The sequence below is a fragment of the Rhipicephalus microplus genome, chromosome X, assembly GCF_043290135.1.
Source record: "Rhipicephalus microplus isolate Deutch F79 chromosome X, USDA_Rmic, whole genome shotgun sequence".
In the NCBI taxonomy this organism is placed as follows: domain Eukaryota; kingdom Metazoa; phylum Arthropoda; class Arachnida; order Ixodida; family Ixodidae; genus Rhipicephalus; species Rhipicephalus microplus.
Window position 1 is genome coordinate 22,765,966 of NC_134710.1, and position 14,957 is coordinate 22,780,922.

At 43.8% G+C, this 14,957-nt stretch overlaps 1 protein-coding gene across 4 annotated transcripts in view; it reads left to right on the top strand.

The window, feature by feature from the left end:
* The window catches only part of LOC119175723 (uncharacterized), a 194,346-nt gene that overhangs the window by 154,636 nt on the left and 24,753 nt on the right, over positions 1-14,957 (top strand). For 3 of the 4 annotated variants that reach the window (XM_037426674.2, XM_037426673.2, XM_075881952.1), the window contains one exon: positions 14,312-14,559. In XM_037426674.2, coding sequence (XP_037282571.2) covers positions 14,312-14,559 — 248 coding nt within the window. Of the gene's footprint in view, positions 1-14,243; positions 14,560-14,957 lie in introns of all 4 variants that reach the window. The other variant, XR_012888133.1, reaches the window with a different exon arrangement.

The window sequence follows — 14,957 nt, forward strand, 5'->3', positions numbered from 1 at the left end:
TAAATGAAACCGTAGCTCAGAGCAGCTGAAAGACAGCAAACAGAGGCTGAAAAGTCCCTCTTAGTCCCTCAGAGGCTGAAAATTCAATAATTATTTTTTACGATCCAGAAACTGTCTCCTCCGTTTCACATAAAGCCAGCGGCCGCCGCCAGAGGCGCAGCTCTGCATGAGAGCGTTTGCAAACGCTGCTATCGTTGTGGTTCTGTGCGGAACAGCCAGGGTGTTCTAGCTTCATAAACGTCCACGACGGTCGCTTTACTTTCACGTATACTATGCATGGTCAAATTATATCGGTCATGAAACTTGGAACCTACTGCCACAGGCATCAACGCTCGCCTACAATTGAAGTGTGACTAGATGATAAGGGGGGGGGGGGGATAGCCAAAAACTCAGTGTAAACTTTTCTCAAATAGTCGTGATTTTATATATGTCAAAGTTAACTATAAATTTACTGTTTAGCTGACACTTAGCTGATTGGTTGATTGCCTCATTTTTTGGCTGAGTGTAATGAATGAGGTGGGGGGGGGTGTATACAGATATAGTTTGCCATTAGGGCTTGTGTTTAGTTCGGTGCATTGCCGGGTCAACGAGACATCTCTCACTTTTGCGGGATGGTTTATTTATTTGCTCATGTGCTGTTCACTGGCGTGACGTCTCCGAGCTCAACTAGCTCACAATGCGTAGATAGGAGCGCTCCTGTGAGTGCCTTTACTGGCGCATGACGTGCGTGCCCTCGCCTTCGGTGACGCTGAATGCGACACGCCAAGCAACTAGACCCTGTACTATACGGTTGCCAAAGTGATAGTCTCAGGGCTGCTGTCTCTCTGCAGTGGCTTTCCACGACTGGGTAAAGTGAGTTTCCGAACTTATATACTATTGTGCTCGTGAACAGTTGTGTCACAATTTCATCCTCAAAGTAATCGGTGTATATTGCAAGCACACTGATTGGCTAATAAAAAAACCTTGCTTCCTCAACCTTTCTTGTTGTCTTCCTTTTTTCTCGCGCACGCTATTAGCGAGCCATCAGGCCCAATAAAATCTTGTGTTTATAACGGCACGTAAAAGGTGAGCCATAAGGAAAAAATTCACTTTTGTGCCATGTAAAGCAGGTGCACGACGTTGCTACCACTTCTGGTTGTGACATCATATTTTCTTTTTTTATTTTTTGTTTGCTGTCAGTTCTTTCATATACACATATAGATGACAACGGTAGCAACGTGCCACTAGTTTCTAGATACATGGGCTTCTATTGAAGTTACGCTACCAGTTTACGTGTACCTTGTAGCTACTTTTGGCGCGCAACATCCGTAAATGAGTGCCTGAGTACGTCGTAAGTCTTGAAATAAGCACCCGGGCGAAAAGAGTAGCCGCTCAAATAGAGTAGCATACTGTGGTGTCAACCTAAAACACACAACAATTCTGAATTCAAAGTACCATGGTCATTACACCATTATGAGGCACGGCGTACTGGGAGACAGTAGATCCATGATCTATCATCTAAGACTGCGGTCTCAAACACACAGCCTGCGGTCCGCATACGGTTCCACGGTCTCCTAACATGCGGCGCGCGGCACGTATAGCCGTCCTCGTAACTTTTTCTTTTAATTTTCTACTAAGTAGGTTCATGAGCTATGCAGACATGACTGGTCTGTAGCGTTTTTTTTCATTTTCTGAGGCATCTCGAGCAATCACCATGCGCTGAAAAATAACCTGGGAATAAAAACTCTCTTTTAGAGCAGGTGTACAGATTTCGGTCATTCTGTAGATCAGTATCGATATGTTTCCCGATTACTGACTCCAAACCGCTTCAGATATGACCAATATATGAAATTTGAGAAAGGCGTTCATTGAAATGACAAAATTAGCTGTCACCTTGCTTATGCTAAAGAACACTCCGCCCTCCTTGCTTCGACTTTCCTCGAGGCCCCGACCCTTCTGTGACTATGGCCCGCTGTGCGAGGTCTGTTTGAGACCCCTGCTCTAAAGTACTAAACTATTGAAAATACACGATCATTTTCTTTTACTTTTTTTCCCATCAGCAAAATGAGCCCGCCGAGGCCTGGTGAGCGCCCTTAGTGTCCATGCTGTCATAGGTTCCATTTTTGGAATATTTGCCTAAGTCGAAATGCTGCGCACCCGAGAGAACGCCCCAGTGGTGGAACTTTCAAAGAGGTCAGCGCCTAGGTTGTTGCATCCACATTCACGCTTAAGAATTTGCGATTCGTTGACTGCGCAGCAGGGCGTAGCCATGCATGGGGTGTCAGATGATGGGGGGGGGGGCGGCACTTTAATTTGAAGTGGAGGCGTGGCAGGCATATGTGTTCGATTGTCATTTTGGGCAGAGTATGCTATGACCAAAAAAATCGAGGGGGGGGGGGGTTATGGGACCGGTGTGCTACCTCCTGGCTACGCCACTGAGCGACGCTGTCAGAAGCATCAACGTGCGTTGTGCCCCTACGCTTGTACATCTATTGAGTATTGGAAACATCCCTGTCTGGCTCCACCAAGGCCCTTTGATATCTCGCGCTGCTCCTTGTTACTGGCTAAACCAAACACGCCTTCTAATTGTTCTCTTGTGAACAGAATAGCCCGCTGACACGCAAGACGTGTTTGGCATCATCGTCCCACGTTCATACTTCAGCTGTTTCCAAAATAGACAGCTATAGTTTACCGGAATTAGCGGATATCAGGCTTACCACGATAGCGGGATCAAAGTGCACACTGTAGTACGCTCGCTATTTGTCGGATTTAACGTTACTGTGTTAGCGTGGTTTACGTAGTGTATGTGAAACATGGTGGTGGTTTTGGACACCCGCTTTGAAGTGATTTTGGCATAGTTGTAAGATACACTTTGTTCGCAGCAAACAACTGTTTAAAATGGCCTTGCTTGCTTTCAGTTAGCTGCGGTCATTGAGTAATATGGATAAGTTTGCGTAGTTTTTATATAGCTTCACAATTCGAACGTCCCTAGGCCTAACTTGAAAAACATGTAAACAAATCGGCAACATAGATACTAGTGTTTGGTGCGTGGTTCATACTTATTTACTTTCATCATTACTAAAAAAAGAAAGTTGTAACATTGCTCTTCATGGTGACACAGGCAAACATTCTGGTTTTATTTTCCTTTTCACTGTTGTTTAACTTATTTGCCCTCCGCTAGGTAGCGCCACCATCTCAGCTGGGGCACGTAAACGCTATCGCGCTGAACTATAAGCCACTGTCCGCAATGAACATTTGTGGCACGGTAACGCTAATACTTTAACCCCCACTATCACACTATAAGGGTAAACTATAACGTTCTAATAATGTGGGAGATGTTCAGAAAGCACGACACCCATCAGAACGTGTCACACCGCACAAGCGTTTCCACGTCGGCTGAATTCTCTGCCTTTCATCAAAGAGTTCTCTCTCTCTCTCTCTCTTTCTCTCCCTCTCTCACACAAGGGTTTCCGCACTCAAACGACGCACTCTCTGCCCTCTCTCTATAGGGTACATCAATGCGCGCGCATCCGCTTCCAGCCTGAGACACCTTTTGGCCCACTCCGCGCCGCCGCTTCTTCGTAGGCAGCCATTTTGGTTCAAGAGTGTCAGGCAGAGAGCAGTGGCTAGCGTGGAACCGGGGTGCAAACACGTTGTTCTGAACTCACTGAGATCAGTCAATGGCAGACTCCTGTGTACCACTGTACACCAGTTCACATACGAAAGGCCAACAGACATGTTACGTTTCTGTCCGAATCCCTCGTAACATTTAGCCAAGAAAAATATGGGAGGCACACCTGTGCGCCGTTACCAAAATCACCGGTGGTGGCGCGCCGGTGTTTCCTCTTTCGGTGGCAGCGCGTCAATGGCGCGTGGTTCATCAGATTGGAGGTGGTGCGGCACGGGGGGGGGGGGGGGGGGGGGGAATGGAGGAGAGGGGGGAGATTCAAGGGTTGGCCAGGATAAAAATTTGTGCCTTGAATTTCGAAAAAAAAATTGTTTCTTCGAAAGGGCTAAGCAGTTAACGAGGGGAAAACATGTCTTTATATTATTTATTTACAAATTGTGCTGTCTCAGTTTTTGAGAGATAGCAGGTGCAAGTACAAATTTCAGACCCTTCAAAAAATACAATTGTACAAAATGCATGTTTACGCAATCCTGTTTCGAATTGCTGAGTACCCAGTCTGCCCAGACTCTCACCGAGCTTATTCCATAAACCCACGTTCTGCGGAGGAAAAAAAACACTGAAAACAATTCAGAATAAATGTAAAGGGCGCAATATTTAGCGGATCAAATCGCCGGTTATAATATGCAGAAGATGGAATGAAAGATGTGGTTGCTAGAACACTTGAACTGGTGTGAACTATCTTATGCAGGGTCACAAGTGCGTCGATGTTCGAGAGGGGCTGCAGCGATAAAACATGCGCATGTGAAGCGGGCGGAAAACGCTTGCCCTAAAGTGAGAAAATATAAACATTATTGCTCGTTTAAACAGAATCTAATGTACCTATGTCTTATCAGTGGTGAGGTGACCAAACAACTGAGACATATTGCAGTCCGATCAAAGTCGTATGCCCTGTCTGCATTTTTTTGTCGAGTTTGTTAGTTTGCGTCCGAAATACTAAAGTTTTCGAAGAGCTTGTGTTTTGACGTGCGTGTTTAAATTTTTTGTGAGAGTCAGCCAAAATATTTAAAATGCATGACACGTGCTAGGCTCACACTGTCATTATTATATGTGAAATGAAGTGGCTTTTTTGTGTATTTGAAAAGGTCGTCACTACCAACTTTTTTGAATTGAATAGACATTTGCCATGTTTCACTCTAGTTACGAAACAACGAAAAATAACTATTTGGCGGATATTCACTTTGAGAATTAGAGATGGCGTTATTGCTAACGCAGTTGTCTGCATACTTTCAAAGTTTAATAGGGGTTTCACCTATAGTTTTTGATACGCCATTTATATCAATAATAAACAAAAGCGGCCCAAGCACCGAGGCTTCAGGCACCCCTTATGGGATCTCTACAGCGGATGACTTCGCGTGGTGAAACTTAACTTATTGTGAGGGCGACCACAAGTAATCTGCTATCCAATCAACCAGCTTGTTGTCGCCAAACAATGTGTGAAGAGGCTCACTATTTAGCATGGCAAATCATGTAAAAGATCTTATAATAGTTAATAAATATGGAATCAAATCTTTCTCGATCATTAAAAGAAGAAGCAATGTTGTGCGCAAATTCAAGCAACTGTGTAACAGTATAGAATAGCCAGTACGAAAGCCGCGCTGTGACAGGAAAAGTGTATTTTGTGCATTTAGGCATTTTACAGTGTGTTTGTCAATGATATGTTCCAAAACTTATGGGCTGGTTGAAAGCGAAGACATTGACCTATAGGCTAATTTGGTATTATTTTATTGTTTCCAGACTTAAATATGGGCACGAAGTTTGCTAATTTTCACTGCTGTGAAACCATTTCAGAGATTATTAATTTTTTTAAATAATACAGTAAGATAGTTAGCACATCATTCTGAATACCCTTATAAAAACATATCTGAAATGCCTTCTGAAGCACAACATTCCGTAAGATCAAGATTTAGTACAAGTTTACGCACTCCGGAGGATTTTATTCAAGATTAGGAAGGTGAGGGTGTTTGCTGCACGCGAAAAATGAAGGATTGATTTTGTTATCGGTAGAAAAAAATAGATTTTAAGTAATTGGTAAAGGCATTTTCTATAGCTTTTGGATATGAGGAGAATTGGTCATCAAGAATAAACAGTGAAGGCATAGATGATGCCGGGCTAATCTATGTGTAGAACCTGAATGGATATTTTTTTTTTCATAAATTCAGCCAAAAAATTGCTGCATCAGTAGTTCCTAGCCCCTTTTATTTTAGCTTCTAATTTACTTTTCGGTGCACTGAATGAATAAGCATTATCATTACACTATAAATCATGGTTCTTCCGTAACTGCTTTATGGGACGAGTGAGATGAAGCATTTCTCTATTATACCGCGCGTGTCATCGATTCCCTTCAATATATTTTAAGGCACATACACTGATTAGCATTCACTCACAATGTCCCAAGTTCAAAAAGCACCGCATCTACATTGCGAAATTTCCTACAACATTCGATTTCTCAAAATGTTCCTTACAAGATGAGGTGAAAGTGTCCATTATGGAAGTGTCATCAGAATTAGAAATAGTTCAAAACAGTTTTAAACTCAGATTATGCAGCCCATCTCGGTGGATCAGTAGCTATCGAATGCTCGGATGCCGATCCAAAGGTCGCGGGTTTGCTACAAGCCATGGGGGTCACATTTTGATGGAGGCGAAATGGTATATGACTCACTGTGCGATACAGGGCACGTTAAAAAACACCACATGATCGAAATTTCCGGAGCCGTCGACTACGGCGTCTTTTATAATCATATCGTGGTTTCGGGGCTTAAAACCCACCTACAGATCATTGTTATCTCAGGTCGCTAAGGAAAACACCCGGCAATTTCGTAACTCCGGGACCTCCTTCTTTACTAATGATGACTAAACATTGGGAAGGAACACGTTAAGTTCGAGGCAACTTCAACAGCTATATGGTCAGAAAATCCTTCGATGACTTCCCATCTTACACCATGCGATACGAGCACGCAGCTCCATAAGAAACTAAGGCTGCAGCTAATTTTTTTTCCATCCGATATCGCGAAACTGCAAAACGTTGGTGTATGGGAATACGGCCGCTACCGGGAAAAATCAGCTTTCATGCAGTGATAACATAGCGGGTAGGCGAGTACACAAGCGGTTTTCTGATGCCTGCTGAAGTATCACGTGCACAGCCGCCCTCATATTCAAAGCTCACAGTTGTGGATCGAGCCACGCAGCCTCCTACCTCAGCGCCTCTTCACACTCCTTCGTCCAGCGAAAGACAGAGAGTGCTTCCTTTCTAGGTGAAGAGCAACTGACGGCCGGCATCGCACGCAGAGTGATGTGTTTGCATGCCCCTTCCGCGCGATGGATATGGGCAGCTTGTTTCATCGATGCTTCAGCCATGTTGCTGGCAAGCGCATGCGATACTTTACTTTCAGGAACAGCATAATTTTTCTTTCAATACTTACATTGCGCTGCAACCCTATTAACATGGAATTCAGCCAACTATTCCAAAGAGCCATTCTTATTCTTGAATCACTGAGTATGGCAACATTAAACGCATGCAGATTAAGTAGAATTAAGCTAATCTGGAATAAGAAAATGGCGAACAAGTGGCTTTTGAGCAAGTTGAGATTGCCTAGGCAGTTGGATGCTTTATTGAAACGAAGTGAAGGCATTCCATATTAAGGCGGATTTTCAAGCTAAGCTAAACAAGCGAATTTGGGTAAGTTGAGATTGCCTAGGCAGTTGAATGATTATGCCTAAATAAGACCACGCGGAGTAGACAGAAGTACGCTAATCCAAATTAAGCTAACACTAAACAAGTAAATTCTGAGTAAGCTGAGATTGCCTATAGCCAGCTGAATGACAGTATGGCCATAATAGGCCCATGTGGATTACGCGGAATTTCGCTAATGCGAATCGAACAAATATGGAACAACTGAATTTTGAGTGCAATGAGATAGCGTAGCCAGTTGTGTGGCTGAGTACGAGCACGTACCCTAATAAAGCCAATACAAATTGAGTCAGTTTTATGGCAAGTCATTTATGTTAGTAATTCGTTTATCATGCAGAATAAGTTTTAGTACGCAGAAAGTTAATATTAATGCCGTTAGAACTCCATGATTGCGGGTCAAGTATGTCATGGCACACATAACATCCATGACGAGATTTTTATTTATGAGCAGTCATTTATGTTCACCACGCACTGTTATCACACCTTGTCAATTTCGGTGCGCATCAAGTTATAAAACGGCTATTAGGGTTCATTGACCTCATCTTGTACCTCAAGGCTCACATGACGTGGAGGTCATTGTTTTTACGTAATAACCAATTATTGATGTTCGGCATATTTTCTCGTAATACCACGCCAATTTGGTCTACATCAATCAGCCGAGAGACCACTAAGGCCTACGCGGCCAGTTTCATAGGTAAACTGACAGATACGCTCTTTTAATAACTAGAGCGTAATAGGGCTTTTAATAATTAGTGTTAGTGGTCACTAACAATATACGTGAAAGCCCTAACATCGGAAGAGATAAACAGAGCCAAAATACTTTTTATTTCACTGAAAGCTGTTTATGAGAGCAAACCAGGCAATTCCAACAAACGGTGGAACCAAAATGGCGCCTACAAAGGCACTGTCTCCACCCTGTACCGGAGGTGCACATTGAGGCGTCCTAGCCCTATTTGGCACAGCAAGCTGCATTGCGGCAGCTTTGGGCAGTGCATAAAACTGCCCCATAGTGTGACGGCAAACTTTCGTGCATATAGAAGAAGTATTGAAGAACTTTGCCTCTATGCGACCACTTAGCGTTCACCGCTGGGGCGATAAAAATCACCGTTCGCCATACAGCGCCGCTTATCGCGCTTCCTATACTCAGCAGTGCATACATCTTGACGCCTATGTGGTCGGGTGGATATCTTATATATGACAGAGCTGCTTGACTTTCGAAAACCACGATATACGTCAATGAGGAGGGACTCAGAAAATTTTGACCTCCTGGGTTTCTTTGACGTGCACCTGAATCTAATTACACGGGCATCAAGCATTTTCGTCTCCATCAAAAATGCGCCATGGATAATCCCGTGACCTTCAGGTCAGTAATCTATAACTACTAGAGCCCCATGGCTGGTCAGAGGACATCTTGTCTGCAAGCAGTCTTTCTCGCGCCTTCACCTTCATTACTGCTGCATCATTGCCTTTAAATTCATATAATTGGAGCGTTCTACCAGCCAAAACAGTTATACAATTATGAAGCATACCATAGCCAGCAACGGCGGATGAATTTCGACTAGCTTGCGTAGCCTTATAGGTACATTTATCTAAGTAACGGACGTTATTGCCTAAGTAACGGACGTTATTGCCTAAGTAACGGACGTTATTGCCGATATCATATCGGGCCCTTCTCATATATTGAAACAGACGTTTTTCACAACACGCTTTCAGTTCCAGGTCGGGAGTTCGATCTCCGCCAAAGCGGCGTCATTTTCATGGTGCCAAGCATGACAACTGCCGTGTACTTATAAAGAGACGCAGATGGTCAAAATTATTTCTAAGTGTGCTGCAATGCCTATGTGTGTGTGCCGCATATATAGGGTGTCCCAAATATCACGCAGCATGATTTAAATAGGGAGGAACGTCGTTGCGCGAATCACGCAGTGCATATTCTTCTCAGTTTACTGTAGTACCACTGCTGATCTTTCGTTAATTAGGTTTCGTTTTTACACGTAATTAAGTGTCTAACTCGACAAATGCTCACGTATATACTAAAATGTTAAATAATCATACGTAGGTGTGTTGAAACGACACCTAACTGTGCTATTTTCAGCAATGCGCGACTGATAAAAAAGCACGCGAAATCTAAAAAAATTGCACGTGACTACGCTCCCATCCGCAGAAGCTGCAAGCCAATACTCTGAACTTGCTACCTCACAGTCATCCTGTTTGAGGGCGCTTCAGTCTGGTCACGTGTCATTTTTTAGATTTCGCGAGTTTTTTTTTAATCAGGAAAACAAAGAACGAGGATTCAGTCAGTACGCTGTTGAAATTCGCTTTGCCAGCTGTCATTTGAACATGCCTGCATGTTCCTCTTTTAACATCGCAATGTTTAGATGATGATTTGTCGAGTCAAATTCCTAATTAAATCTTATTGTTTGAATGTAATTAACAAAAACTTAGTTAATATTCTACCGGGAAACTTATTACTTATAAAGTTGAAAGTCCTTAGGGTAGACCTGACGCTACTGAAGTTTTATCAGGCTAGGTTTAATAGTTCCAGAGTTATTCCGCAATCAAAATTAAGCCTAATCACTAAAAAGATTAAATTGGTAATATCACCTCGCAAACGCATTTAAATTTTATCCGCTTAATATAATAATAAACCGCACCCCATAGGCTACCAGGAGGCCCAATTCCGTACACTCTAGGCCCTTAATTAAGGTGGTAATCAGCAAAAAGCTCATTTTATTAAAACAAATTTTCAAAAGGAGCTACAAATGCCACCGAAAAAATAGCTAATATCTACTTTTCGAACACAACAGTCCGATTTTTTCCATGTAAGAATAATTTTGATAGCTTAAGGTAACCGGAAGATACAGAGTTAGAAAGAATATAACGAGAACCGCTAATAAACGTGTGGTGCCCGCGTCTTCCCTCGCTCAGAGGAGGAGGGTGGCTCACTGCTCGAGAGAAAGGTACGCCCGTCAGATCAAAGTCTTGAACCACGTGTTTTTTTTTCCTTACGATTGTTTTTAACTTTGCTAGTAACCTACCGGTAAACTTCTAACTCATACAGTGTAGAGACCTAGTTGTAGACCTGTCGCCGCTCAGGTTTCATCAGGACAGGAGTAATAGTACCGGAACTATTTCGTGACCAAAATTAGGCCTAATCACTAAAAAGATTAATTTGGTAACATCACCTCACAAACGAATTTAAGTTTTGTCTGCTTAATATAATGATAAACAGCACACCATAGGATAATCGGAGGTCCAAAACCGTACTCTCTAGACCCTTAATTAAGGGGGTAATCAGCAGAAATCTCATTTCATTAAAACATTTTATAAAATAACCACAAACTTGACTGAGACACCGCTGAAACCTACATTTAGAACATAACAATCCGGGTGCGGCGATGGCGTAGTGGTTAGAGCATCCGCCTCGCATGCAAGAGGACCGTGGTTTAAATCCCGGTGCCGCGCAGTTCCCAACCGGAAAAAAAATCCGCGTGTTGATGGAACTACATTAAGAGGCCTGGGGTGCGGCCTCACCGGTAACCACCGCCGGGAACGCACTCCCTCACCAGAGAAGGATTGGCCACTCTGGGGCAGTATCTGGCCACTACCTCCCACATGCATACGTCAAATAACTCACGGCCCTCAGTCCCCAGCAGCTGCGAAGCAAGTGACTACGGCGGCGGTCAGATCTGCAACGCAGCAGAGGGTGCTAAGAATCTCTGGACTACAGGCCGCCATTGGAACCTGAACTTGGCAACGTTTAACGCTAGAACCTTATCTAGTCTAGCAGTCTAGCTGTACTGTTCGAGGAGCTAGAGGGTGTTAAATGGGATATAATAGGGCTCAGTGAGGTAAGGAGGACAGATGAGGCCTATGCGGTGCTACAGAATGGGCACGTCCTTTGCTATCGGGGCTTGGCAGACAGAAGAGAACTGGGAGTGGGGTTCCTAATTCACAGAAACATAGCTGGCAACATAGAGGAATATTATACCATTAATGAAAGGGTGGTAGGTATTGTAATTAAACTGAATAAAAGATACAAGATGAAGGTAGTACAGACTTACGTGCCTACATCCAGCCATGATGACGCTTCAGTTGAAAGCTTCTATGAAGACGTAGAATCGGCAATGAGTAAGGTAAAAACACAGTATACTATAGTGATGGGCGACTTTAATGCAAAGGTAGGGAAGAAGCAGGCTGGAGACCAGGCAGTAGGAGATTATGGCATCGGCACTAGAAACGCCGGAGGAGAGCTACTAGTAGAATTCGCAAAACGCAAAAATTTGCGGATTTTAAATACCTTCTACTGAAAACGAGAAAACCGCAAGTGGACATGGAGGAGCCCTAATGGCGAAAATAAGAACAAAATAGACTTTATAATGACTGCACACCCAGGAATCGTGCAGGATGTGGAAGTGGTTGGCAAGGTACGATGCAGTCACCATAGAATGGTACGGTCTCGAATTCGCCTAGACTTGAAGAAGGAACGACAGAAACTGATACGCAAGAAGCCAATCAATGAGCTAGCACTGAGAGGGAAAGTACAGGAATTCAGAGTGTCGCTGCAGAACAGGTACTCGGCTCTTATTGAGAAAACCAACCTTAGCGTAGATACAATAAATGATAATCTGACGAGTATCATTACGGAGTGTGCAGTGGAAGTTCGAGGCAGGGTAGTTAGACAGGACACTGGCAAGCTTTCCCAGGAAACGAAGAACCTAATTAAGAAGCGTCAAATCATGAAAGTGTCAAGTACAACAGACGAAATAGAACTGGCAGAGCTTTCGAAGTTGATTAATAGACGTAAAGTATGCGATGTAAAAAAGTCTAACATGGAGAGAATTGAACACGCTCTGAAAAACGGAGGAAGCTTCAAAGCAGTGAAGAGGAAAATTGGGATAGGCAAAAGTCGGATGTAAGCACTAAGGGACAAAGAAGACAAAATAACTACCAATATGGATAGGATAGTTAAAATAGCAGAGAGGTTTTACAGAGATCTGTACAGTAGCCGAGACAACCAAGACCTTAATACTATAAGAACTAGCAGTAACCCAGATGACGCCCCACCAGTAATGATAAAAGAAGTCAGAAAAGCTTTGGAGAGCATGCAAAGAGGCAAAGCTGCTGGTGAGGATCAGGTAACATCAGATCTGCTGAAAGATGGAGGACAGATTGTGTTAGAAAAACTAGCCACCCTGTTTACGAGGTGTCTCTTGACGGGAAGGGTACCAGAGTCTTGGAAGAACGCTAACATCATCCTAATACATAAGAAAGGAGATCAGAAGGACTTGAAGAATTACAGGCCGATCAGCTTGCTCTCTGTAGTGTACAAGCTATTTACAAAGGTAATTGCTAACAGAGTAAAAAACATTAGAATTCAATCAACCAAAGGAACATGCAGGATTTCAATCAGACTATTCAACAATTGACCACATTCATACTATCAATCAGGTAATAGAGAAATGCTCAGAGTATAACCAACCACTATACATAGCCTTTATAGATTACGAGAAGGCGTTTGATTCAGTAAAAATATCAGCCGTCATGCAGACACTGCGGAATCAGGGCGTAGATGAAGTATATATAAACATTCTGGAAGAAATCTACGGGGGATCACCTGCTACCATAGTGCTTCATAAAGAAAGCAACAGAATACCAATCAAGAAGGGTGTAAGGCAGGGGGACACAATCTCCCCAATGCTATTTACCGCGTGCTTACAGGAGGTTTTCAGAAGCCTAGAATGGGAACAGTTAGGGATAAGAGTTAATGGAGAACACCTTAGTAACCTGCATTTCGCCGATGAAATTGCATTGCTGAGTAACTCAGGGGACGAATAGCAACTCATGATTACGGAGTTACACAAGGAGAGCAGAAAGGTGGGTCTTAAAATTAACCTGCAGAAAACGAAAGTAATGTACAACAACCTCGGAAAGGAGCAGCGCTTCGAGATAGGTAATAGTGCACTTGAAGTTGTAAAACACTATGTCTACTTAGGGCAGGTAATGACCGCAGAGCCTAACCACGAGATTGAAGTGACTAGAAGAATAAGAATGGGGTGGAGCACATTCGGCAAGCACTCTCAAATTATGACAGGTAGATTGCCATTATCCCTTAAGAGGAAGGTTTATAACAGCTGTATCTTGCCGGTACTTAGCTACGGAGCAGAAACCTGGAGACTTACAAAGAGGGTTCAGCTTAAATTGAGGACGACGCAGCGAGCAATGGAAAGAAAAATGGTAGGTGTAACCTTAAGAAACAAGAAGAGAGCGGAGTGGATTAGGGGACAAACGGGGGTTAAGGATATCATAGTTGAAATAAAGAAGAGGAAATGGACATGGGCCGGGCATGTAGCGCGTAGACAGGATAACCGCTGGTCATTAAGGGTAACTAACTGGATTTACAGAGAAGGAAAGCGGGTTAGGGGGAGACAGAAGGTTAGGTGGGCAGATGAGATTAAGAAGTTTGCGGGTATAAATTGGCAGCAGCAAGCACAGGACCGGGTTAACTGGCGGAACATGGGAGAGGCCTTTGTCCTGCAGTGGACGTAGTCAGGCTGACGATGATGATGATGATGATGATGATGATGATGATGATGATGATGAATTATTACTACGTTACACTAACAACAATATGCAGTAGATCAGCTTCGCGCAACGACGTTCCCCTTTTTCCAAATCACGCTTCGTGATATTTGGTACACCCTGTATACAGAAGAGCTGTACCTTTGCGCGTATAGCAAAAAATGAATTCATACGTCATGCGGCATATGGATGGTGAGCTTACACAAGTTGCACGCTCTGATAATGCCTGTACAGGGCAAGATAAGGTGAATCACGAAGTTAAATTAATCTTTAGCACAGTAATAATTGAGGTTCGCTTATTTGCAGTCGGACTTTCGGAATGTTCCTTGCTGGCCCAAGCAGTGGGTAGTGAGCGAGGCCTTTTTTCGGCGCAGGCCTTCCTTCGCCCACCTACTTCCAGAGCAGCCTCACCTTCTACGTGGGTCTGCCGAGCTGCACCCTCGAGGAACTGCACGCGGACTTCATGCCCACGCTTACCGAGGCACTTCTGGACCGAGCGGCCGACGTGTGCCTGCAAGCCGTTTGCGACAACGTGACCTTCATGTGCGAGACCGGCGTTCGCCGCAATATATCCGATCCTACTTCCACGTCGGATGCTATGAAGGTTGTCTGGACTGTTCAGGTCAGTCGGCCATACAATCTGCTGCAGCAATCTCATGAATGCTGATTATGTATTCATTACTAATGACTGCGGAACCGTAATGAGTTCTGCTTATGCTATTGATTGATTGATTGATGGATTGATATGTGAGGTTTCAACGTTACAAAACCACCATATGATAATGAGAGACGCTGCAATGAAGTGCTCCGGAAATTTCAACCACTTGGGGTTCTTTAACGTGCACCCCAAACTGAGCACACGGGCCTACAACATTTCCACCTCCATCAGAAATGCAGCCGCCGCAGCCGGGATTTGATCCCACGACCAGCGGGTCAGCAGCCGAGTACCTTAGCCACTAAACCACCGTGGTGGGGCACTTATGCATACGTGATAACTATTGCTCTATGATGACCGATTTT